The sequence below is a fragment of the Pelophylax lessonae genome, assembly GCF_965119305.1.
Source record: "Pelophylax lessonae genome assembly, chromosome: 7".
Taxonomy (NCBI): Eukaryota; Metazoa; Chordata; class Amphibia; order Anura; family Ranidae; genus Pelophylax; species Pelophylax lessonae.
The window spans coordinates 235,949,040-235,974,809 of NC_138774.1; the positions used below are offsets into that span (position 1 = coordinate 235,949,040).

The 25,770-nt window shown below is 41.5% G+C and overlaps 1 protein-coding gene across 1 annotated transcript in view; it reads left to right on the forward strand.

Annotated features, from left to right (window-relative positions):
- The window catches only part of LOC309560776 (uncharacterized protein), a 338,659-nt gene extending 317,681 nt beyond the window's left edge, over positions 1-20,978 (forward strand). Inside the window, exon 8 of the mRNA XM_082264432.1 lies at positions 19,573-20,978. Within this exon, the coding sequence (XP_082120558.1) occupies positions 19,573-19,665 (93 nt within the window). The 3' untranslated portion in view covers positions 19,666-20,978. The remainder of the gene's footprint in view (positions 1-19,572) is intronic.
- The last annotated feature ends 4,792 nt before the right edge of the window (positions 20,979-25,770 follow it).

Here is a 25,770-nt window from a genome sequence, read left to right on the forward strand (position 1 = left end):
TTAGTAATTTGTACCTTGACCATTCAATGCGGAGTCCCAATAGGGCTCTTATTTCATAGAGCTTGGGTTTTCCCCCTTGCGTGAGTGTTTTTACTCTGGATGATATTTGGCCTTACAATTCAAAAACATACTGGTGGGTTATTTGGTTTTCCTTTAAAAATGTATGTGCTTGCGCGCTGCTGTGTTGTGCGATTGAGTGCTAGAAGACTACAAAGCGTAAAACTTACAAAGCGCAACGCTCACACCTATACACACTCTCTAAACGTGTATCAATGTGCAAAATTGTATTAAAAAGAGGTTCCGCGCTCCCAAAGGCTAATGTGCTAGTATCCCTTTAAATCTGTTTGCATAGCAATTTCTAGAATCTGCATATCCTATCAAACCATATATAATAAAAACAAACAATGCATCAGTCCATAAAGTGTCCTTTGGTATGAATTTGCTTGAATATGCTCAATCTTTCATAAAAAATAGGCTTGTGTTCATATATCCAAACCACTGCTTCCTTAATTAGTGTTCACCACTGTGTGCTCCAATCATCCACATACATTAGTGATAATCCCCTCATCCGATGTGCCCTCACCTGGGGATAAGACCAACCAATGGTCTATATGGGCTTTTATCCCTCTCTGGGGATCTCCCCGAGGAAGCCATGTGACCCTGTGGCGTAATGCGTAGGGGAGGGGCCATACGCGCATTGTGAGCATACCGTGGTTAAACTTTTATGTCTTATGCCTGCACTGTGAGGACTGAATGTTTTTTACAGTTTTTTTTTTAGCAAGGTGTTTAATAAACCAGTTGTTTCAAAAGAAAAAGCTCTATGTCCAGCTTTCTCTCTTTATGATTTGGGCGTATAGAGAGAAATGTAAGAGAAGAAGGATTCTAAACTCAAAATTGTCTAAAACAGATCCCCAGAGAGGGACAAAAGCGCATATAGACCATTGGTTGGTCTTATACCCCAGGTGAGGGCACATCAGATGAGGGGGTTATCACTAATGTATGTGGATGATTGGAGCACATAGTGATGAACACTGATTAACCACTTAAGGACCAGAAGGCTTTACCCCCTTAATGACTTTGCGATCAAAGGGTTAAGTGTGTCCCTAGGGGGTACTTTCTAACTGTGAGGGGGTTGTACTCGGATGAACACAGAGACCTGTGTTCCTAAATAGGAGAGGAATACAGGATCCCTGTGTTCATCACTGACAGAACAGTGGTCTGCCTTGTTTACATCAGCAGACCGCTGTTCTGTCTCCATAGAGAGCGATCGTGGGTGCCCGGCAGACATCGCGTCCGCCGGACCCGCTGATTGGCTTCCCCTCTAGCCAATCGGTGCATGTGCACGCCCCCACTATCTGATACACGAAGCGACTGACAGGTACGTTGTTTAGTGTAACAAAGCTGTCCTGCCGCAGTAAAACTACGGCAGCTAGTCGGCAAGTGGTTGAGGAAGCAGTGGTTTGGATAGGTGAACGCAATCCTGTTTTTATGAAAGATTGAGCATATGCAAGCAAATTCATACCAAAGGACACTTTATGGACTGATGCATGGTTTGATATGATATGCTGATTCTGAAAATTGCTATGCAAACAGATTTAAAGGGATACTAGCACATTAGCATTTCAGAGCTCGGCACCACTTTTTAATATTATTTGGTTTTCAACCAATTTGTCTAATACATGTATTACAAAATGTCCAAGGAAGGGAGATTGATAGCTACTCTGGAGGCAGAAGAAGATGTGAATTTCCTGTATAAAGCGGCACAATATGTCTGTGTTCTATTCTTAGGCCTCCTGCACATTGGATGCTTTGGCCATCTCTTATAGACGCCTTTCCTCCTGACAGCGGTATTAATTCTGGACATTTAAATAAATTCATGCTCAAGCAGTAAAGAGCACCTAGCGCTAACATGCTTTTTTACACATTTACATGCGTTTAGGCTCATCACGTGTTTTTTTTTTTTTTTTTCTGCCAAAGGGCCACTGCTCCTAGACACGCTGGCAGTAGGTTTATTTTTTTTTTCCTACTTAACGCGGGTGCAATGCTTTCAAGTCTTCTGCAAGAAAAAAATCATACACATTTTTGTTTCTACAAAAATATTTGCTGTTATGATTTTATTTGTAAAGGTAAACTTAGCTTTTAGAATAAGCGCCGGTTCACATATGAGCGACGCTACTTGCAGGGGCGACCTCTGAGATCGCGGTCCGAGCAGCGTGCCGCGACCTCGGAGCGGCCGCCACGGACTTCATAACATTGAAGTCTATGGCGGTCGCCTCCTGGTCGCCCCAAAGAAGCTCCGGACCCTTTTTCTAGGTCGGAGCGACTTGTGTCGCTCCTATTAGAACGGGTCCGCAGCTTTCCTATGGGAGGCGACCTGCGGCGACCTGTGAGGCGACCAGGTCGCCTCACAGGTCGCCCTAGTGTGAACTGGGGCTTAGTGCAGATTTATTTTAATGTGATTCACATGAGCTTCATCTAGAGCCAGGTATATTGAGAAACACCAGAAACCCTACCTAATTATAACTTCAAGGTCACCAAGAAAGGTTGTTTCTCACTATAGTGATGTTCTCACAATAGAGGGATATGCAGAAAATTAGATCCCCAGTATAACTGCTAGATTGAAATATATATAAGTGAACTGATTTACTTTCCAGATATTTTGTACTAGGTGACTTGGATGTATGTATGGCATGCTTAGTGGACTGCCTGGAGTTCCACTTTAAAGGTATAACTTAGTTAAAATGTAAAATGAAACCCTAGCTGAACATTTCTTGTTTTGGATAGGGAACTGCGTTGGGGAGTTATACCTTCAGTTCCTGTCCATTTGACACCCTTCAGCCCTGTATACACGGGCCAAATGTCGGAAAACATTGGGCGGTTAAAAAAAAAAAACAACCGACATTCAGCCCAAGTGTATGCCACCCGGTCCGACAAGCCGGGCGTTTGGCTGGTTTCTGACGAACGAGCATGCTGGAAAACCAGCAGCCAACCAACTCCTGATCCGCACTCTCAGCCAATGGCGAAGAGCGCTGATGGGAGTGTTCTAGCGGTGGGCGCCCCCCTTTCAGAACACAACAGCTCAGCAGGGGGAATCGCTGCACTAACTTCGCATGGTTAGTACAGTGGCTCCGACCAGAACCAACAATTTTTTTATTCAACCCGCTGGGTTAAACAAAGAAAAAACTGCAAAATGTGTATCAGGCTTAAAGGAGTTGTAAATGCAAGTTTTTTTTTTTAATCTTAATGCATTCTATACATTAAAGCGGAGTTCCGGGCACAAAAAAGATTTTTTTTTTTTTGTGCCCCTCCGCTAGGTATGCCGCACCTGAAAAGGAATTGGATAGTTATTTTTTTTTTTTTTTGTTTACTCACCTTTTTATTGACGATCGTAAATACTCACCTATGACAGCTTCCTCCTCCAGCGCCGAGGCTCACCCCGTCACTTCCTGCCTCGCGATGATTCCTGGGAGCTAAACGTCAGGAATCAATGCGCCGCACCGGCCCCACTCGTCATTTCCGGGCAACGCCGCATTCCCCTGCTAAACAGCTTCTGGGCATGCCAAAAAGCTGTTTAGGAATGCGGCGCCGCGCCGGAAGTGACGAGAGGGGCCGGTGCAGTGCATTCTGGGACACGAAGACGCGGAAGAAGACAGAGAAGAGGACCGCGCCAGCTTCAGCTGCCCACAACCGAGATGGAAACGCTGTGGAAGAAAATTTCTAAGTAAGTATTTCTTCTAAAAGGTAAGTGCGAACCGGGACAGATCAGAGGCTAGCCATTGTGGAATGTGCTAGCCCTGACTGTCCCGGGGGTATGTTCAACAAAAAAACGTTTCTCTGCCCGGAACTCCGCTTTAAGATAAAAAGCCTTCTGTGTGTAGCAGCCTCCCCAGCACCCCCTAATACTGACCTTAGCCCCATCTCTATCCAGCGATGTCCACAAGCCTCTCAGCTGTCCGGGACTCACCCTCCTTATTGGCTGAGAAACAACATCAGCGCCGTTGGCTCCCTCTGCTGTCAATCAAACTCAGTAAGCCAATCAGGAGAGAAAGGGGCAGGCCCGAGCGACAGCTCCGTGTCTGAATAGACACATGTAGCTGCAGCTTGGCTCCAGTGCCCCCATAGCAAGCGGCTTGCTGTGGGGGCACTGGACAGGAGGGAGGGGTCAGGAGCAATGAAGAGGGAGCCGAGAAGAGGAGGATCTGGGCTGTTCTGTGCAAAACCAACTGTGGGGGGGCATAGTCATTAAAGGAAAGCAGAAAAACCTTGTTTGAAGTTCTACCATTTCCCCATTCTTCTAAAACACTCTACTGTGTTTTTTTTTCGGTTTTTCTGTCTGTTGGAGAGATTCTCCATCATTTCCTAGGCTAACTGAGAAATGTGGGGTATTCTTTCCAAACACGGACATAGATGACAATACCAACAAAAAATAAAAAGAGGCTGTAAAGCCTGTCATAGATAGATAGATTAAATCTCAGCCAGTTCAGCAGGGACCGGCCAAGAGTCGATTAATCTATGGGCAGGCTGGTTGTACCAGAGTTGGTCCATTAAAAAACTTCAGTACAACCAGCCTGTTGCTTTTGCATGCGATTCCTGCCAGCGGCTAGCCCCCAGTGGTTATCATCCTGTTCTCCCATCAGGGAAGGCTTCCCATGCTCCCCGCCGGCAGAAAGAAAACCCTAGCAGGAGGGATTCCCCATCAGCACTGACTGTGTTAATGGGGGAATTGAGTGATTTTCTTTCCTTTCACCCATGGTTGCAGGAATGAATATGGCATCATCTATGGGGTGCTTAACACTTCCCTACCCTGTCCTGAACAAATTAGAACATTTGAGTGGAATTGGACTTTAAACCTTTGAGTGGGTGTGCCAGCATCCCCAGCAGATGCGTTCCAGGATCACCAAACAGACAAAAGGCATTGGGGTTCAGCGGTGTAGTACAGCAATATATTGATGAAAAACTCTCTGTTCTGTCGTGGTCTGTGCTCGATGTATGCATGTCTACGTCTTCATTCCAGTTCTGACTGAAGTAAATTCTCCAAGTTGGATATTTGTTTTGGAAATGCAAAGGCTTCTATTTTTGTCAGGAAGCATAGGATCTTTTTGTTAAAAATAAAAAAAATAAAAATGATCACAAAAATAAAAAATGTGAAGCTTCTATAGCACAGTTTGAGATGCTGGAAATATTTAAAGAGATTAAGATTAAACCAGCCATGTGCATCCGACAAGAATCTCTGATGATTTCAGAGGTTAAGAATGAAAGAAGAGAGCTGTTTACTTAAAGAGAAAGCTCGGCTCAGGAAATCTTCAACAGCTACCTCTGTAAGAGCTCTCTGCTATGTTATCGGGTACACTGCTCACGGCATGAATCAACTACTTTTAAACCCTTTTCTGTGTTACTTCTAAGGAAAACTTATTTTCCCTTTGATGGCCTTAGTGCCTTTGGTCTAACCTGCTCCCTGACTGCTGATCTTTCTATTTGTATAGATCTAATAAATGAGATTTGTGCTACAGACATACATTGATCTTTGTGTTTTGTAGGTGATTACATTTAACAGTTATGAATTGAATGAATTGAATCAAATTTCAAAGAACCAGGTATCACGTAGACATTTTTTTCTACCTCAGGATTTTGTACCATTCGTTGTGTTCACTGTGAAAGGGTTGGTGTGGAAACAACTAAATTATTTAGGGATGCACAGCCCCAGTCTTTGAATGCCAGAAAAACGTCAGAAATTTGAAATAGATAATTCTGCTTATTGAAGCAGATCTTTCTTTTTTTTTTCACTCTTGTCTTCTTTTAGTTAGAGACATCCAAATCTGTCTGAAGTTGCTTACCTTTGAGGACTGGAGTTTTCCAGCATATTGGAAGACTACTGCAAGCAGCAGCTTCTTCAATGTCACATCCTTTGTGCCCCATACACTAAAGCTGGCCATACATGCATTGAATCAGCATGAATCGGCTAAAATTCGCTCCATGGATGGCTCGGTCTGCAACACCTGGCTCGGCAAAAGTATATTTCTTCTGTCGAGCGACCCGGGTCGAAAATTGTTGGCCAAAACAGCATCTGCATCCAATCAGATGCAGGTACTGTTTGGGTATTCTCACAGCCAGGGCTACACTACAGTTAGTGTAGATGGAGCCCACAGGCTGAACAAAGGAAATCCATATGTGTATGTCCTGTTTTAGGGTAGTGGAGGGCTTCTGCTTACAGTTTGATTACTAAACTGAAAGCAGAACTTATCTGTATCTGAGAACCACAAACTTAAAGCCCTTTTTAAAGAGTAACTCCAATAAAGTTAATAGAGTTCAAAAGAAACCAACCACCATTCGGCCTGTGTGTGCGGGAACTAGTCTGACAGTCAAGGGGGCATGACCAAAAAAGGTCTGCCTGATCGGCACCCCAGTGACTGAGAGCACTAACCGGTGTGGGGTGTTCTGGCTGGGGGACGGGGTGCACAATAGCTCACTGGGTTGAATGAAAAAAAAACTCAGTGTGAACCAGGCATTATTTTGGAGTAACTTTTCTTCTGTGGATTGAGTGCTGGAGCCTACCAAGGTATCTATGACTACATGCACACTTGGCTTTAACAAGCGTTTTATATGCCCAGCACAATTTCAAGGTGTTTTCCTGTTCCCGCTGAGCTACCTTTGCTGTGTGCCGCCTGCTATGTAAGTAAATGGCTGGTAAATGGTAAAAGTTGCTGTTCTCTTGTAAAGCCAAATGCTTCTATGCATCGTCTTGTACCCATGCAGGCATGGCCAACGCATTTTACAGACAGAAATGTTGTACATTTGGAAATTACATTGGACAAACGTGCAGATAAACACCTACTCAAAGAAGCATCAGAGTTTACAAGAGCATGGCAATGTACAGCCATTTACTTGTATGACAGGTTTTATGTGACATGTTAGGCTGGACATAGACAAAGCTAATTTCTTTCCTATAATTATGGGCTGCAGGAAACAAGCCATCCCCTAATTCTGAAAGGCTGGTTGTGTCCAAGTGGATCGATCAACTTGGGTACATTCAGCCTGCCCATACATGGTTTGAATCTAAGCCGGTTCAGATTCAAACCCTCTATGACCAGCTTTAGGCTCCCCAGGTGTGTCTAGGCATAAAAAATACATGGTGAAGCCCTGTGTGCATGAACCCGATAGGGAGCATTTATAAAGCAGCAAATGTGGCATTGACAAAACATTCTGCATGTGTATCTTCCTGGTTACATAGTCTGGCTGAAAAAACACACAAGTCCATGTAGTTCAACTTAGTTCATCTAGTGCCTGTGTATCTTCCTGTTATGTGATTTACCAGCAGTGAATGTCACTTATATGCCCCTATGGGGTTTATGTACTAAAACTGGAGAGTGCAAGCTTGCATAGAAACCAATCCGCTTCCAGGTTTTTTTTTTGTTTTTTTTTAAAGCTTAATCAAACAAGCTGAAGTTAGAATCTGAGTGGATTACCATGCACGGCTGCACCAGGTTTTGCACTCTCCAATTTTAGTAAATGAATCCCTACGTGTCTATTTCCCTTGTGTTGTGTTGACACAGATATACCCTAAACGATTTGTGCAATAAATGTAAAGTAAAGTCGTCTTCTTTTTTTTGTTTAAAAAAAAAAAAAAAAACTTTCATAAACCCCGAACTATGATTTCGATAAATATTTGGACATATTTTAGCAGCCATTTATTGAGATGTGTACTTGTGTTCATGTGTTTTTTACTATCTGCTACCCTTGTGATCTTAAAATAACTATAAAAGGAAAGATGAGATCATGGAACAGCGACAACAAAAAAGTATTTTTTCAATTACATGTAAGAAAGACAAATTGGATAATCACACAAGAATTAAGAAGATGCAGTCTCTGATTCTGATTATTTTTATTTACTGCATTTTATTTGAATTAGTCACTAATGTGCTGTGCTCTCTATAAGCAGGAATGCCGTTTAAAGACTTTCAAGTGAACATCTTTGGTTACATTTAAAGAAGCATTTTAAGTTTGTGAATAAAATATGATTTTTAAGACCTTTGTTCACAAGAGCTTTAGCTTGTATTAGAGCTGTATGTACAGCAAGTTAAACATATTCCCTGGAATTCATAAAAACTGGCGCAGCAGATTTTGCAAAAGTGTTGCTCGCACATTCTAAAAGTGGTGAAGAATGCACCAAAATCATATACCTGTCCGGAACTTGTACTTGAATTTGCCTTATGCTGCGCCACTTTTATTTTGCACAAGAGACTTTTCACCAAAGCCAGTTTTTCTCTCTGTATGCCTAAAGAGAGTTGACCTTAGTAAACCACATTTAGAAAAGAAAATGAAACTGGGTAAAGTCATAATGTGCTGGTATGCATTACAGACTTACCTAAAAGACAGATCCCTCCAGCCGCATGCTGTCATCAAAATTAGCGGCATGCTGTCACCGCTGACAGGGAATCCATATTTAACCGGTCTTCCTTCTGAGTTCATGGGAATAGCCAAGCCCCGGTAATGTCACTCCCACGTGGTTCACATTTAGGAGATATTTACAGTACCTACGGGTAAGCCTTATTATAGGCTTACCTGTAGGTACAAAACAGCAAAGGGAGTTCATTCCCACTTTAATTAGCTCCACTTTTACATTTGATGCATTCAATGTGACCCAGTGTAAAAGTGGCAAATTTTAGATGTAAAGAAAATTGCAGCGCTTAAAAATTACTATGGCACATGTAATAATTAAATCCCATACATAGTGCACAAAATGTCCATCAAACAATATATAAATGATTAAAGTTCATATATTAAAAGTAGTTATCAGCAATTATAAATCCTCCACCGCAGTGTCTAGCCTCCACCAAAACATGGAGTAAAAACTCACCAGACCCACATGCTGTCTAACATATAGAACAGCAAAACTCGTTCATTGCTTTATGTTCCTCCTCTTATTGGATGCATACATACAGTAAAATTGATCAGATCCGCCAGGTATAAACTTTCTCCAAGGCACTTCACATGGACATCAGAGGGAATACTTGGTCCACGAGTCGCTGTCAGAACCAAAAGTGTTGCAAATGTTTCATAAATTTGGCACAATATATTAGCAAGAGGGATTAACGCCAGAAAAGTGGCGCAGCAGCTTTATTCAGTTCCCCCAATTATAATAATGGGAGTGCAGCTAGCAGGTCACAGATCTACCTCTGGATTGCTTTTCGGAGGGTAACCCCTGCAGCTAGTCTAGCTTTGTGTAATGCTTTTTTAATTTTATTTCAAACTTTTTTTTATGTACAAACTGAAATCTAGAAACGGTTTGACACTCGGAGTGTTTGCAGTGGCTGCAGAAATGAGAGTGAATAGCTGGACTGAGTGACTCCCTTTTGCCCCAAATCATCATGGGATTAAAGTAAACCTCCACTGAAAAAAAGGAATGCTAAATAACATGCCAGTACATACCTAACTTTACCTTTGAGCGACAGTCCCCTGCCCTTTTCTTCAGAACTAGCCATAGAAATATAGGCTTCAGATTTATTTAGGTGCATCTCATAAAATTAGATATCATCAAAAAGTTAATTTATTTCAATATTCAGTTCAAAAAGTGAAATTCATATATATATTTTATTTTTATCAATTAGCTTTTTACTTGGTTTTAAACAAATTAAGATGCAAACATTGGGGAGCAACTGTCTCACAAACAAAACTGTTGTACATAAAAGATTATAATAGCATAGTGCAACTGTAGATACATATTTATTCGAACCTCTGAAGACATCTTTTTACACACACTACACGGTTACTCAAACTCTGTGTTCAATTTGCCATGAACATGCTCACCAAAAGGTAAGAAACAAAAAGGGAAGGAAGATTTAAGGATGTCAACCAATATAAAATGTATGGCTCCGCTTTAACTAAGTAATGTGGCAGATTATGTATTAAGTTTAAAGTTTCAAGCTCTAAAAGTGGCAGCTGTATTATAGAACAAAAATAATGACATTATGACATCTTTAATATTATTTATGTGATGTAATTGGTGGATCCCTAAGGCATATAGGTGGGTATATGTCTAAGTTGACACTTAATAATGCTTGTTATGCTCCTAATTTATTGAGAACCCTTGTGACTTCCGCTATAATGCCCCATACACACGTGCAGATTATCTGCAGACTTTTGTCTGCAGACTTACCTTTTCTATGTAGTGCAAGGGCCTGCTGGATTGCATACAAATTGAAAGTGTTTAGGTTTGACCTCATATTATATGGTTTTGGTAAGTCTGCAGACAAGTCTGCAGATAATCTGCACGTGTGTATGGGGCATTAGTCTCGCTATTGTTGCCCAGAAACTATCTAGGGAGGTGCAAAACCAAAACATATGTGCCTGGTTGCCCAAACTCATATTTTCTATAGATGCATTACACACAGAGTTATATATTGCAAGCATTTCTTTATTTTTATTTTGATGATTATGGCTTATGGCTAGCTGAAAACCCATAAAACAGTATCTGAGAAAATTAGAATATTGCATAAGACCAATAATTTAAAATGGATTTTCAATACAGAAATATTGGCTTAATGAAAAGTATGTCCATGTACAGTATAGTATGCACTCAGTACTTGGTCGGGGTTACTTTTGCATGAATTACTGCATCAATGCAGCGTGGCATGGAGGCGATTAGCCTGTGGCTTTGCTGAGGTCTTATGGAAGCCCAGGTTTCTTTAATAGCCGATTGTTGGGTCTGGTGTCTTTCATCTTCCTCCTGACAATACCCCACAGATTCTCTATTGGGTTTAGATCAGGTGGGTTTTCTGGACAAACAAGCACAGTGATCCCATGGTCATTAAACCAGGTATTGGTACTTTTGGCAGTGTGGGAGGTGCCAAGTCCTGCTGGAAAATGAAATCGGCATCTCCATAAAGTTGGTCAGCAGATTTCCGGAAGCATGAAGGGCTCTAGAATTTCCTGGTAGAGGGTTGCGCTGACTTTGGACTTGATAGAACACAGTGGACCAACACCAGCAGAGGACATAGCTCCCCAAACCATCCCTGACTGTGGAAACTTTACACTGGACCTCATGCAACTTGGATTCTGTGCCTCTCCACTCTTCCTCCAGACTCTGGGACCTTGATTTCCAAATTAAATGCAAAAATTTCCACAGTCAGTGTCATCTGCTGGTGTTGGTCCTGAATTACTGAAATAAAAAAAAACTTTTTGAAATTGTAATTTTATGAGATGCACCTGTATGTCCCACTGTTCTTCCAGCCAAACCAGGGTTTGCAGCTTTCCTGACTTTAATATGTCAAGACAGTGCTGGGCCAGACCCCAAACATTCTTATGCATTTCTCTCATGAGACCCCTACATTTACAGAAAGTACAATGGCAGCTGTTCTAGAATGGAGTAAGGAGCTTCTGTAAGACAGTAGCTTGGTCCAGGTAGGTGGTGTCCGCAAACACTAGGGCAGCACTCAGGAGGAGAAGCAGCTCTAAAGAAATATGAGGGAAACACACGGTGCCTCCAAGTGCAGCATTGACAATTTATTGTAACACACAAGGATTAAAAACACAAGAGTTTCCATTGTAATAAGGCATATCACAGATCCAATCCTTTAAAACTCTGCGCTGTCCTATGTGGATGTGTGGAGGAGAGCCGGCCTGGGGCTGTCATGTATCCAGGAGGACGCCAGTGAGTATGGGAGTGGAGAGGCAGCGGTGCAGCTGGGCTTCTGGGACCACAATGGAATGCACACGGCCAGTGTCAGGTTGTGGTGGGCGGTAATGCATTTTGGAGCATGCGTGGCTCCTTTGTCAGACCTGTGTTTTTAACCCTTGTATGTTACAATAAATTGTCAATGCTGCACTTAGAGGCGCCTTGTGTTTCTGATAAAGAATGGGGTGGTTGCCACTCTTTTTTGTACAGTTGGTTGAATTCGCTCCAGGGATACACTGGATGCCTTCAGCTGCCATTGTGCTTTTACTGGGTGTCTTGTGTGTCCTTGTGCCTTTAGGGAGGGGTGGGCTCCCTCCTGGCAAACCTGCCCTCAGCGTATTCACCGCTATATATACTTCAACTTAGGAGACTCTGAAAATTATAGCATTAGGACTGCAGTACACAGGAGGAGCCTTGACTTGATCACTGCAGCTTATGCCCTCCGTTTTTAACGTGAATTGTTAGCGTTAGCGTGAATTTTAACGTGGTTGTTTTGCATGATTTGTGATGGCTCCCACGGTCACATGATCGGGAGCCGATCCTTGTTTTTCACAGATCTGTCTCTGTGCAGGGAGCATGCAGTGATTGTGCTCCAAACACAGAAACATCAGCGACACATATGTGGTGTGTGGGTGTTAAAGTCCATCTTTTTGCCATATGTGTTAGGTGGTCCTAAATGGGTTAAAGCTGAACTCCTGGATAAGCCAATATTGTTTAAATACAAGAGTTATGTATTGGTATAGGAGTTTTATTCCAGATCTGTGCAGTAATCCAGTGTAAAACTTTTCTTTCCTGTAATAACGACTGCTCACTGCTGCTCTCTCCCTTTGTGCAGGGTGACTGGTCTCGTCTCTGCCCCCTTCTGTAGCTTTCTGTAGGCAGCCTGTAGTGATTGGAGCCTTCTGCCTCCCACAGCTCTGCTCCCTGTACAGGCTATGTACAGCACAGTGATAAAGTCACTGCTCCTTTTACAGGGTAATATCTGGGTTTTCAAATGCAATTGCTACACACAAAGTGGATTTACACTATATTGTCAAAAGTATTGAGACACCTGCCTTTACATGCACATGAACTATAATGGCACCCAGTCTTAGTCCGTAGGGTTCAATATTGAGTTGGCCCACCCTTTTCAGCTATAACCGCTTTAACTCTACTGGAAAGCAGCCCACAACTGCATTTATGGGAATGTTTGACCTTTCTTCCAGGAGCGCATTTGTGGGGTCAGGCACTGATCCAAACGAGCTTGCAGTCTGTGCTCTAATTCATCCCAAAGGTGTTCTATTGGGTTGAGGTCAGGACTCTGTGCAGGCCAGTCAAGTTCCTCCACCCCAAACTTGTTCATCGATGTCTTTATGGACCTTGCTTTACTTTTGACAATTTAGTGTATATATTTAATAATTATTGAGGAATATATTTTACCTTTTCGCTGCCAGTTCCTGCGCTCCACTTTTAAACTCAGCCGGCCAGACCATACTTGCAATTCCTTTGCTTTTTTATTTTTCACTTATATCTTTCAGAGTTTGTAAAAGACCTCCCAAACCATATATTTTCTGAAAGCACAGGACTAGTAGAAAAAAATAAAGTGCTACAGATTTTTAATATTTAACGATATTATTTATCAAACCATATTTTCACCAAAAATACACTAAAACCATTATTCGCAGTTTAAAACACAGCTAATTTTCCAAAATTCCTGCTAAATCCCTACTAAATATAAAAGCTTAACCTTTTTTAGATTGCCTCTTTTTGCAAAATTGTGAAAATTGAACGTACGCAAAAATGTAAATATCCAAATTTCTCTAAAAATCTGAGGGGCTTTCATTTTCCCCCTACAGCTTCAAGAATTTGTAAAAGACCCCACAAACCATATATTTTCTGAAAGCACATGGCCAATAGAATAAAAAGAAGGTGCTACTGATTTTTAAGTCCCCACGATTTTTTGCGCAAATGTTTATAAAATAACTATTTCTAATAATAACACTTTAATGCCTTTTTGCACATATAAACACAATATAACTTATGTATTTCCTGCTAAATTCCTACTAAGGCCTCATTCTGTGGGATGTGCTAAAGCGTACACCTATGGAGGGCCGGGTTTATCTGCATGGGCATGCACAGGTATTCTGTGCATCCCTGTGCAGGCAGTTCTGTTCATGTCAATCGGGACGCAGCAGCAGCTGCAAGAACAGATCTAACATCCATGCGGCTGTAGGTGCAGGGACCCAAACGCAGACAGTGTGAGTTCAAAACATGCACCCACATGGATATCAACAAGACCTTAGGCTTTCTTTAGACTTGCGGTTGGGGGGGCAGCAAAAATGCATGACTGAGCTGTGTTTCTGCCACCCACCAACCACACCCCTCAAGCTGTAATAGCAGACAGGGGTGTTTACATGCTGAGGCTGCAATGCCTTGCCTCCATGGCAAAGTTGACCTGACTTGCAGTGATGCCATCTGCCAAATGCTACACATTCAAATTCATGGGGAAGCGCCGCAAACACCCCGCAACTGTGTGCAATGCATGCAATTGTGGCGCATTTGTCAACAAAAATGGGGTAAACCAGGCAGTGAGGAGGCATTGCATTGCTTCCTCACCGCCTGTCAGTAGCCTTTGGAGCGTAGCCTTAGGCTTTAGAGGCAAGGGCGATTTAGACGCATGTCTAAATCTACCCTTAGGCCCCATTCACACAGGCTGCCCACTTTTGTGTGAAAAAAAAGTTAGCAAATGGAAAACAATTTAGCGTATACAGTTGCTACACAGGTCATATTGTATTTGAATGATATTAAAGTGGAGTTCCACCCAAAAGTGGAACCTCTGCTTTAAGGCCTCCTGACCCCCCTTGACATGCCACGTTTGTCATCTTTTTGGGGGGGGGGGGAGTGGGTACCTAATTTTGACAGGTACCCACTCCCACTGCCGCTCGAGTGGAACATCTCCTCTCCTCCTCGTTCCTTGCAATCCTATGGGACATGTCACAGGTCCCAGAAGATTGCCGGGCCATTGAGGACGTGCAGTGGGACTCGCGCATGCGCACTGAGTACTCTGTACACCATCTGTGTACATAACGCCCCCCCAGAAATGTTATTTCTGGCTTGTGTGATTGGCATACTGATTTTCCCAGAAATCTGCACTAAGATACAAATTTGATTGTGATCATCCCCTGCAGCAAAAATTGCATTTCCCAAAGGGAAATCACAACTTAAAGGAATGCAGACCCTACCACTTTCTTAATTAGAGCCATGCAGGTGCAGCAGCTGATTGATAGTGATGAAACCACTCCCATACCGATTCACTTTGCACATTGACACAGACAAATGAACCTCTATTTCTTTAGATTAACAAAAGGTAGGAATCTGCAACAATTTTGTTAAAATCCCTGCAATGTACATAGATCACCCAGAGGGAATTTTTTTTCTCTTTGGATGAAAGTTTTTGTGCCCTGAGTTCAGCTTTAAGCTCCAGGACTGTAATTCTTGCTTACTACTTGCCTTGACCAATACTTGCTAACCTGGAACAAGAATGCAATCCAATCAAATGTCAGGGCACCTGACCTGTAACTTTGATAAAACCCTGGTTCACACTAGAACACAGTGCGAGAAACCCAAACCCCAAACACAGTGTGTTTGCCTGCACTGGATCATGTGGTACAAAACGAACATGCGATCCGGTTGCAGCACGTTTAAACAATTGGTGCATGTACCACTTTGGTCTGATGCGGTGCAATTTGAATCCATTCAAACGAATGGGCTCAATTCACACCATACTGAATCACATGTGAATGGCAAAGGAATGCGGTGTGCTTCCTGTGCGATTCATAGGCAATTCATAGTGTGAACGGAGGCTGAAAGGTGCTTTGTTACACACCTTTCACACTATTGTTCACTAAAACACCCCAATAATTCCACTGCCATGGACATGAGTGGGGATATTTTATTAAATCCGGAGGGTAAAATATTTGGTGCAGCTCTACATAGCAACCAATCACCTTACAGGTTTTATTGTCAAAGCTTATCTGAACAAGCGAAAGTTAGAGGCTGATTGGCTACCATGAACAGCTGCACCAGATTCTGAGTGCTCCAGTTTTAGTAAATCGCATCCATTGCTACACGTTGGCATTCATAAATACAAATCTTATTTTATATCAACTCAATTATCAAAGAGAGTATCTCATGAAGCATCAGAACAGTAGTCAAAACCATTTTCCCTACAATAAAAATGATTGTTTGTGCCTGGCTGTTAACAGTCATATAGGTGCTTTTTAGAGGATTATGAAAAAGGCAAATGTTTTGTTCATTTCCTCTAACAGCCCTTTTCCTCTTTTTGTTGTATGTATGTACTATATAGTGAAAGCTATGTTATAATTGCACTTGGATTCTTCCATTGTGCTGACTTGGAAATGACTCATGTTTAGTGGGATTTTTTTTTTTTTTTTTACTTTCTATGGAAAGTGACCAAGTTGACGTCCTGTTTTGCTGGCTCAAGCCTGTGCTTGTGGTGAAATAATTAGGATTGTCACCCTGTGGTTTAGAGTAGAGCAACCCTCCCATTCAGTTCTTGTGCAGAGCAAATTACTGCCAGTTCAACACAAAAATATGCCAGTTCCAGAACTAAATACATGAGTTGCAAAACTGTTTTCCAACACTACAGCAAAATACTTGAAATGCACATGTATGGAGTTTCACATTGTAATTCCTAGATGTTTGTGGTAAATGTCAGTATTACAGCAAAAGCCATGTTATTACCATTTCTGCATCTGTGATATACACTGGGGATAATAAAAATAAAAAAAAATACTGTTAATAATACAGAATGGGTATTAGTATCCCATACCTCGCACCTGTCTTTTTTTGGAGGGACTGTCCTTATATTTGAACCATATCCCTGTGCCTCTTCATTACTCCTCAAATGTCCTGGTCTGAGGTAAAGAGCAATTCATCCCATGGCACTACATGCACATTTATTCTGTAAAAATAGGGACAGAATCAAAAGTTATGTAGCTATTTTTACTGCAGGTTGAATGTAATCCATTCACTAAGAGTACAGGAATTCAGTAAAATACCACATTATGGCCACTAGGTGGAGATGACAATCATAGGAAAAAAGGATATATTATGATTGTCAGCTCCATCTAGTGGCCATAATGCAGTATTTTCTTGATTCACTTTACTCTTTAGGAATTGCATTTGACCTGGAGAGAAAATAGTTTAACCGCTTGACCTCCGGAACGTCATACCCCCTTTATGACCAGGGCATTTTTTGCTTTTCAGCGCGGCGCTTCTTTAACTGGCAAAGTGTGCGGTCATGCAACAGTGTATGCAAATTAAATTTATATCATTTTCATACAAATCGAGTTTTCTTTTGGGAATAATTGATCACCACTGCATTTTTTTTATTTTCTATTGTATAAATGAAAATAGACCGAAAATCTGTTCTACTTTCTGTTACAAAACATATCCGATAAAATAAAAATTTCTTCAAACATTTATACCAAAATGTATTCTGCTACATGTTTTTGATTTAAAAAAATTCCAAAGGGTGTATAATAATTGGTTTGTGTGAGTTATAACATCTGCAAACTATGGTGTAAATCTTCTGGAATTTACGCAGCTATAGATGCTATTCTTGTAATGGTGGTGATCAGCGACTTATAGTGTGGCAGGAAATCTGGCGCTAACGACACTGTCTGGGAGGGACTCTGACATTGACACCACTAGTGACACTGACACCACTAGTGACACTAATACAGTGATAATACTGTACTAATAAAGAAAATGAAAAAATCAGCGCTATTTCCTCAATGAGCAGAGGCCCATTAATATTAATAACCAATTCCTGGTAAGCTAAAATGATGGCATAAATGAATGACTTCAATGTGTTTGAGCACTTTTCATAAAGATATCGTGACTAAAACCACATATACATAAGTGATATGTATATGTATACACATATACATATAACATAAAGTGAATGTGTGCTAAATTCAGTGCAGATAATCTCCTAATTCCATGTGTATAAGTGCCAGTGCAGATAGATAAAAATAAATAAATAAAAATAAGTAAATAATACACAATCAACTTCTAATGATATACAATCCCAACAGGTAAATAATGAATGTATAATGAAATATATTGCACTCAAACCATAAAAGTGTCCTGTTCAACATGCAAAGAAGCAATAAATCAATATAATGCACTAATCGTGGGAAAATTTCATAACGGTAAAGTATCCATGTGCACAGTGCAAAAAAATGATGAATGATAATTCCAAAACGTGCTTCAAGTGTAGACACAATGTGAATCTTCAATATCCGCAGGGTGTATCACCATATAGTGAATCCCACTGACCACAATCCTACAATGAGTGTAATGGCCGCTCACCTCCACTAACACTCAAATGAGCGTTATTTAAATAGCAGGATTTCCTCTGGACAAACTTTTTGGCAGGGACACATTCATTTATGCCATCATTTTAGCTTACCAGGAATTGGTTATTAATATTAATGGGCTCCTGCTCATTGAGTAAATAGCGCTGATTTTTTCATTTTCTTTATTACATTTAGTAAGTGGTGACACTACACAATTAGCTGCTCTTTCCTTAGATTTCCTATATATATTTTGATTCTTGTTCCACATACACACCTTAAGGCTACGTTCACATGTCAGCGTATTGATCGCAGGCAGAATCACCGCGATTCTGCCCGCGATCCGGAAATCATTGCAAATCGCGGGGCGCCTGTGCGTTGCCCGTGATTTGCAATAGCACCCCAAACGCTGTGCGATGTTGCCGCGATTTGCGCCTGCTGAATCACGGTAACATCGCGCAAAAAAAACGCGGGACACATGACGCCCCAAAGAAGCTCTTGTACCTTTTTTGGGCGTCATGCGTCCCGCAATTTTTTTTGCGTGATGTTACCGCGATTCGGCAGGCGCAAATCGCTGCAACATCGCACAGCGTTTGGGGTGCTATTGCAAATCACGGGCAACGTACACGCGTCCCGCGATTTGCAATGATTTCCAGATCGCAGGCAGAATCGTGGTGATTCTGCCCGCGATCGCTACGCTGACATGTGAATGAAGCCTAAGTCCTATACCCCATTGGCAGCGAATTGGCCTCCCTTCTTTCAATACTGTACTAATGACACTGGTTGGGAAGGGGTTAACATCAAGGGAAAATGAAGGGGCTAAATGTGTGCCTAACAACGGTAATGCATGCTGCATTTACTTACAGATCTGGCTGCTTTTTTTCCCTGATGTCAGATTGCTGGCTGTCTGTGTACAGAGTTCTGTGTGTTTGTCAACATAGAACTCTGTGCTGTGATTGGCCACAGTCGATCAGCAGGTTTCAGCCATAAATCTTTACCTGAAATCTGCTGATAAACTTGTGCTGCTTCCAATCACAGCACGGGTCAACAGTAGAAGAGGCCCGGCTGTGCCGCCCATCCACATCCAAGCCTTCCTTCCAGTGTTGCTAACCTACAAGTTTGAAATTTACGACAAGCTTCTAATATTTGTTTTTGCCCCATTCACACAGAAGGAATGTACATGCAGTTTTGCTAGACAAATAGCTCCATGAAATTTTTATAAATACATGCCTTTGTAGCTACCAAAAGTGTCCACCTGACCTAAACTGCTTCTACAACCCCTAAATGATTGGATGTTGGTATTAGGGTAATTATGTGTGGGTTTAACCATTTCATTTTTGTGCATTCATTCTTTATGCTCTGTGTCCCTGGGGTTACGGGTAGGGAGGGTTGTGTCGTCCTTTCCTACTTGCACTAAAGGTGTCCCTCTTTGCCATCTCAGATAGTTGGGAGGAATGGTAACCACAGAATGAGTTGCTGTGTACACTTTATTATGTAGCAATATGACCATGTTGTAATCTTTCTCTTTTCTTTTCTTAGCCTCTTAGCTTCCTGTACAAATGGCTGTGGGGTGGCCTGATCGCTGGTGGTACCATGTTGCTTGTTTGGTGGAGCACAAAGCAGCTTGGCTAAGTCTGCCGGCTGCCTCTGGGAGACTCGATGCTTTCCTGTGAAGACAAACTGAAGGCACTGCAGACAATACTGGATCAGGCCTCAGACTAACAACTAGTTTATTGTTGTGTTTTAAGTGTAAACCTTTCACATCCCGGAGTGACTGCAATTCACTGTGTCTCAGGCTATTCTGCCGAACAACTGCTGGGGGGAGGGGAGGGCAGATACAACATATCAACATTATCTAGAAAGCTGCCATAGTGTTTGGCTTCAACAAATGTTCTACTGCTGGAATTCAAACAACACCGCTCAAGTTGTGTGTCACTAGCAAACATTTGAAGCAGACTTTTGCATTTCTTCGTGTTTTGAAGTGCATATTTGGAAATGTGACGAAGGTTTCCATGTGAACTTTTCAATTCATTCCTATAAGATTTGAACATTTGCTCTGAAGACCAGTAAAGGTCAATATATTATAGGGGATATCCAGTTTCCCAACCTACAGCAAAGGATCCTACCATTCACACTTGTTGAGTCCCAGCTGACCAAAGATGATGTTCTGAAGGGATCAGTGCTCTCATTTTTTGTCCCCTGGAAAGCATCCATTGATGTTTGAAAATGCTGCCGACAGAAGGAAATCTGCCATTCTTAATACATACAAGGACCAATGAAGACTGACATATTCTGCTTAACAGAAGAGAGCAGTATGTTTACAAAGGAAAGCAAAAACGAACACAATCTGGATAGAAATGTATAATTATGTATGTTGTTTTTTTGAAGCAGTTGAACATAAACGATGCTGAAATGAACTCTAACATTGTATGAGTAGAAAATAGCATGATCACTTTTCTGGTAATGTCATATTTTGCTATAACACAACTATTACGAAATGCAGTTTCTCCACAGCTGTTTTATATTGCTGCCTTGCTGTGTGCTTTACCTATTATTCTTCCCTTCTGCCTTTCCAGACAGATGATATATACACTACAGACATGGAATGCCATGCTATCTTGACTATTGTACTGTAACTTATTGAACTGTGGAATCTATGGAATTTTGATATGCATTCTGTAATTAATATGATTTATATATCTAGTCAGGGAAAATATTTGGCCGTCTTTATGTCAATCCAGCAGCATTACCATGCTCCAAGTACTATAGTTATAATGATCATTATTTTTTATTTATTTGTTATGCCATACATAGAGCAATGACGTCAAATGAACCATTGACACACTTTCAGAATTTATTAGTTAAAGGGGTCAGAATAATAGCTTTTACAGGCAATTGTGCTTCATACAGCTATCATTGCCTTGGTCACCACTGAATAAAAATGAAAACACAAATACCCTGCACTCCAACGCTCCTTTTCAAGTATTTACTTTTACAGAAAGACAAACCAACACCATACATCCTTCACACCCCAAACCCATTTGTACTCTCCTCTGGTGAAGCTGAGCTGTCAGTGCCCATGCACCCAGTCAGGTGGCCTGGGGATTAAAATCCCTGTTCTTGTTCTTCTCTGTACTGTGGTTGGACAGACCAGAGCGATTCTGAATGGTCAGCGCCTGCACAGTGGATCACTCTGGTCCATCCTGTACTGGACGTGCTGCATAAAAAAGACTGGGCATTGCAAATCCCCCAGATCGCTGGATTGGCTGTTGACAGGAACAGTTCAACATCATTGGAGGAACAGCAGAGACCGGGAGGGTGGGAAAGGGCGTACGGTGTTTGTTCACCTTTACATGTTTTCTGTAAAGGTGATCTAATCCATTAAATCTTTACTCTATTGAGCAGCTCTGGGCACCAATGCTAGCCCAACACTTGCATTGAATACAGTGTCCCCTATTGAGCACTACATCACTACTGTCTCCTGTAGTGAAGTAGGGTTGGTTGGGAGGAACCACAGCACCCTGCATGGAATGGATGTTGTTGGGTTGAGAAATGTACCAGACTCTCAAATATGTTTTGGATTTAGAAGGCTCTGCTACCAGAGTGCTGGAGATGTCCTCTCCATATATTGCTATTAAGAATCCTGCTACAACCACCAGCAGAAATCTTCAGCATTTGGCACTTCTAGATTGAGAGGATGCCTACGGCCCCCCATCACATGCTGTAGTTTCTCCTTCCAGCCACTGCTAGCTGTTGTGTTCCAAGGCACTGAAAGGGTTATGTAAAATACCACATAGCCATCTGCATGTTAAATTTTCCAAATCACCACCCTTTAATAAAATACAGTTTTATCTGCTATACTAAAATATTAATCATATATGCTTGAAAAGAACCCTATGTAGATCACTTTATGATTATTATTATTATTGTGTATTTTTTTCTTGAACTCATGGGAGATAAACAATCACACTGAGCTTTAGCACTCTTTTTCTATTGGTACTTTTTAGATTCTAACCAATTTAAACCAATCTTTTACACGGTTAAAGTAGAATTCCAGAAAAAGCATAACTGGTCCTAAAAATGCCCCCACCCTACTCCTAACACCTATACTACTAACCTGTGTAAAAAAGATTTATATGCTTACCTATTTTCAGCCCTCTCCGGTCTGGGTACATGATCTGGCTTCCCTGTGTCAGTCAGCGGCAACGGCAGAAGACAGAAGTGACTGCCAACAACGCTGCACCTTGGGAGCCTATAGGAGGCGTCATCACTCCTGACTTTCACAGCTGTTGTCAAGCACTCTCTCCATTGCCCTGTGGCCCACCATTGGCTGACACGCGGGATCACATGACCAGACCAAAGTGGCCTCAGAAAAGGTAAGTATATGCATCTTTTATACACCGGTTAGTTAGTATAGGTGTTAGGAGAGGGGATATTTTAAGACTAGATAGACTTTAGCAGGAATTCTGCTTTAATATTGTACAATTGTTAAAGTGTCAAATTTCAGCATTAATTATTTATTTCGGTAAAACTATAGAAAAAAAGAGTATGAAAATAAAGGTATGGGTTTTTTTACCGATAGCAACTGATCAGAATTCACTGCCGTTAAGGGGAAAATAATACAAGAATCCTGTTCACATTTTCTCTTGTTCTTTCCTCTACTAAAGTAAACCTTAAAGTGATGATTGTAAAGCTTTTTTTAAAAAAATAAGCATTGTATATGTACTTGCTGTGTGAAATGGTTTTGCACAGAGCAGCCACAATCCTCTATTCCTGGGGTCCCCCACTGGCACTCCTGGCTCCCCCCCTCTTCTGAGTGCCCTCATAGGAATCCGCTGTTTGCCCGCCTCCACGCCCTCTGCTCACAAGTTTTGGCTCACAGCAGCAGAAGCCATTGGCTCCCACTGCCCTCAGCCAATCCTGTGGGAGAGCGGAGAAATGCTGCTGCAGACATGCACAGCTCTGGATAGAGATCAAGCTCAGGTAAGTATCGGGGGGCTGTTGGCATGTCATTATTAGGTCTCATGTGCACTGGATGTTAGCAAAACGTCAGTAGAAAGCTGTAACTGTAGAAGGAGTTTTTCAGCTTTTTTGCAGCATTTTTTAGCATTTTTTTAGCAAAACTATATTCCCACAAAATCTTATGGCTCAAAAACGTTGATAAACCCCGAATAGCTGCGTTTTTTTGTGTTTTTCAGCGTTTTTAGGATTTTATGAGCGTTAGAGCAATTTTACAGCTGAAAAACGCCTCTTAAAATCCTCTAGTTCTGGGGTTTTTTCCAGCCAGAAAACGCCCCTTCCAAAAACTGCTGATAACAGCCTATGTGTGCATGGACACATAGGATAACATGCTGGAGAGTTTACTGGCTGTAGAAAAAAATGTCTGATGCCAAAAACAGCCGCTGTAAAAACGTCCAGTGTGCATGAGGCCTTAGAAGTTTTTTTTTACCTTAATGCTGAGAACACATTAGGGTAAGATACATTTTGCCTTTACAACCACTTTAAAGCTGCCTATATATATGGATCAAATTTCATCTGATTCCTGCTGAATCAGCCAAAATTTGTTCTGTGGGAGGTTCTCTTGGCACCACCCAGCTCGACAAATCTCAATTTTTCTATTGATTGAGGAGCGAAACCTAATCAGATGCCAGCCCTGTTTACATAACTTTATAGCCAAAACCCATGGCTGCTAAAATACCCAAACAGTGCCTGCATTTGAATACATTACCTGGCACTGCAGATTTGCCAGTCTGCGATGTTGAGTGGATGTGGGAATTGAGTGATTTCTACATTCAGCCTGTGGGGCTGAACAAGAGAAATATTAATGTATATAAGGCTATAGAGCTTGGGTGCTCAACCTGTGGCTTTCCAGCTGATGCAAAACTACAAGCCTCATCCTGCCTCAGCCTTTGGGAGTTATGCTTGTAGCCTTACAATGCCTCATGGGACTTGTATTTCAGCAACAGCTGGAGGGCCACAAGTTGAGCACCCATGCTATAAAACAAAAAGACTTCGACATCAATAAAAGCATTGTTATAATTCTTTCTCACTCTACTTAAAATGTATTTTTCTTTTTGTCTCTGTTCCTGATGGATAGATTTTCCTGCCCCTGTATTCCCAGCATGTGAGGAGAGATCTCCCCAATCTCCCCAGCCAGACTGCAATAGAAACCTTTTGAGAGGCTGTAACCCTTCCCTGCTCTATCGGAAACTAAAAGTTTGGGCTGGAGTTCAGCTTTACGAATCAATCCTTTTGGAGAAAACATTTAGGTTTCAGAAACTGCTGCAGGGCTGCAACTGGCAGATGCAGTTCCAATTTTAAATATAACTGGGTACAAATTTCCAGTAAAAGTTAAAACTGGAATGTCCAGCTGAAGTGGAGAAAGCTTTGTGTGCAGTCAAGATAGGCACATACACTGAGAGGAATAGTCAATAGGAGGAATATGTCAGGACACTATTCAGTGTAAACTGGATTAACATAGACCTTTTCCCTGGACTATACCTGCAAGTATATGCCGGTCTTTACTGACTGAATACAGTTGTCATTGGATGTAAACACTGCAGTGGCCTACCCAAAACAGCAATTGCAGCTCCACCGTTCTCCTCAAGAGGTACACATTTCTGTTAAGCAGTGCAAAATATGCCTATTACAGCCTTGCATTTTTTAACCTTCAGAAATCCTATTAAAAATATAGGTCCAATATATTTTGTGTTTTTCGTTAGCCATGTAACTATCAGTCCTCATCTTTTAATCTGAGGTTTACACACTGTATAACATGAATGTTTTTTTTTTTTTGAGTAGAGGAAGACATTTTTGTGGACTGCGCTATGTTCAGTCTATCTAATTCATAGAAACTAGTAATTTTACTTGATGAGTCAAAGGTGAAATGGTAGACTCCATGCTTATGAATATTAAAGAATTAATCCAGGCACGGTATAGTTTTACATAGATAATTGATCCAGCTTGAACCAATGTAACTATGTATATAGCCTACCTAGCTTATGCCCCTGAAAGCTGCTACTACACTGCTATTAATCTCCATTTACTTTCGACTGCCGTGCTGAGAGGCCAGGCTTATGCATTTTGTTCAGCCACTTGTCTGGGTGCTATCAGAGAATGGTAAGGGTTATTTGAATAGATGAGCGTGACGTTATCGTAAGTGTGTCATCGCCTAAATAGTGCTCATGCCGAAAAGCTGACCTCCTGTATTCAGAATTCATCAGCCGGGCCACTTAGCATGGGACCTGAAAGCAAGTGAAGATCACTGGAGTAGCAATGTCTACTTCATTGATTCCCAGCTTCAGGGGCATCAGCCCGGTATGGTATATACATAGTTACATTGGTCCAAGCTGGATCAGTTACCTATAAAAAAATTTACCATGCATGGAATTCTTCTTTAATTTATCACAAACATGTCTGCCTCCACATTTGTTCTGTACAATAGAGATATTGGCAGATGTAAAAGAATACATATAGTTGCCCATGTTGTCCTTCATTCATGTACATCCTTTCCTTTCATAGAAGTCTGTCATGCTAATGCTAAGTGGTACAGAGCAAGTAGCATATATTTGTTTAATAGTTTACAGCCAAAAGGCCTAAAAACTAACTACCAGGTCCACAAGGGAGAATTACCCAGACACGTATGTGCCTCCTTTTTGTATATGTAAAGTTATATTTAACAATTATTTATGTTTAAAATGCTGAACGTGTAAACTAACCTTAACAGCTCTTTACATT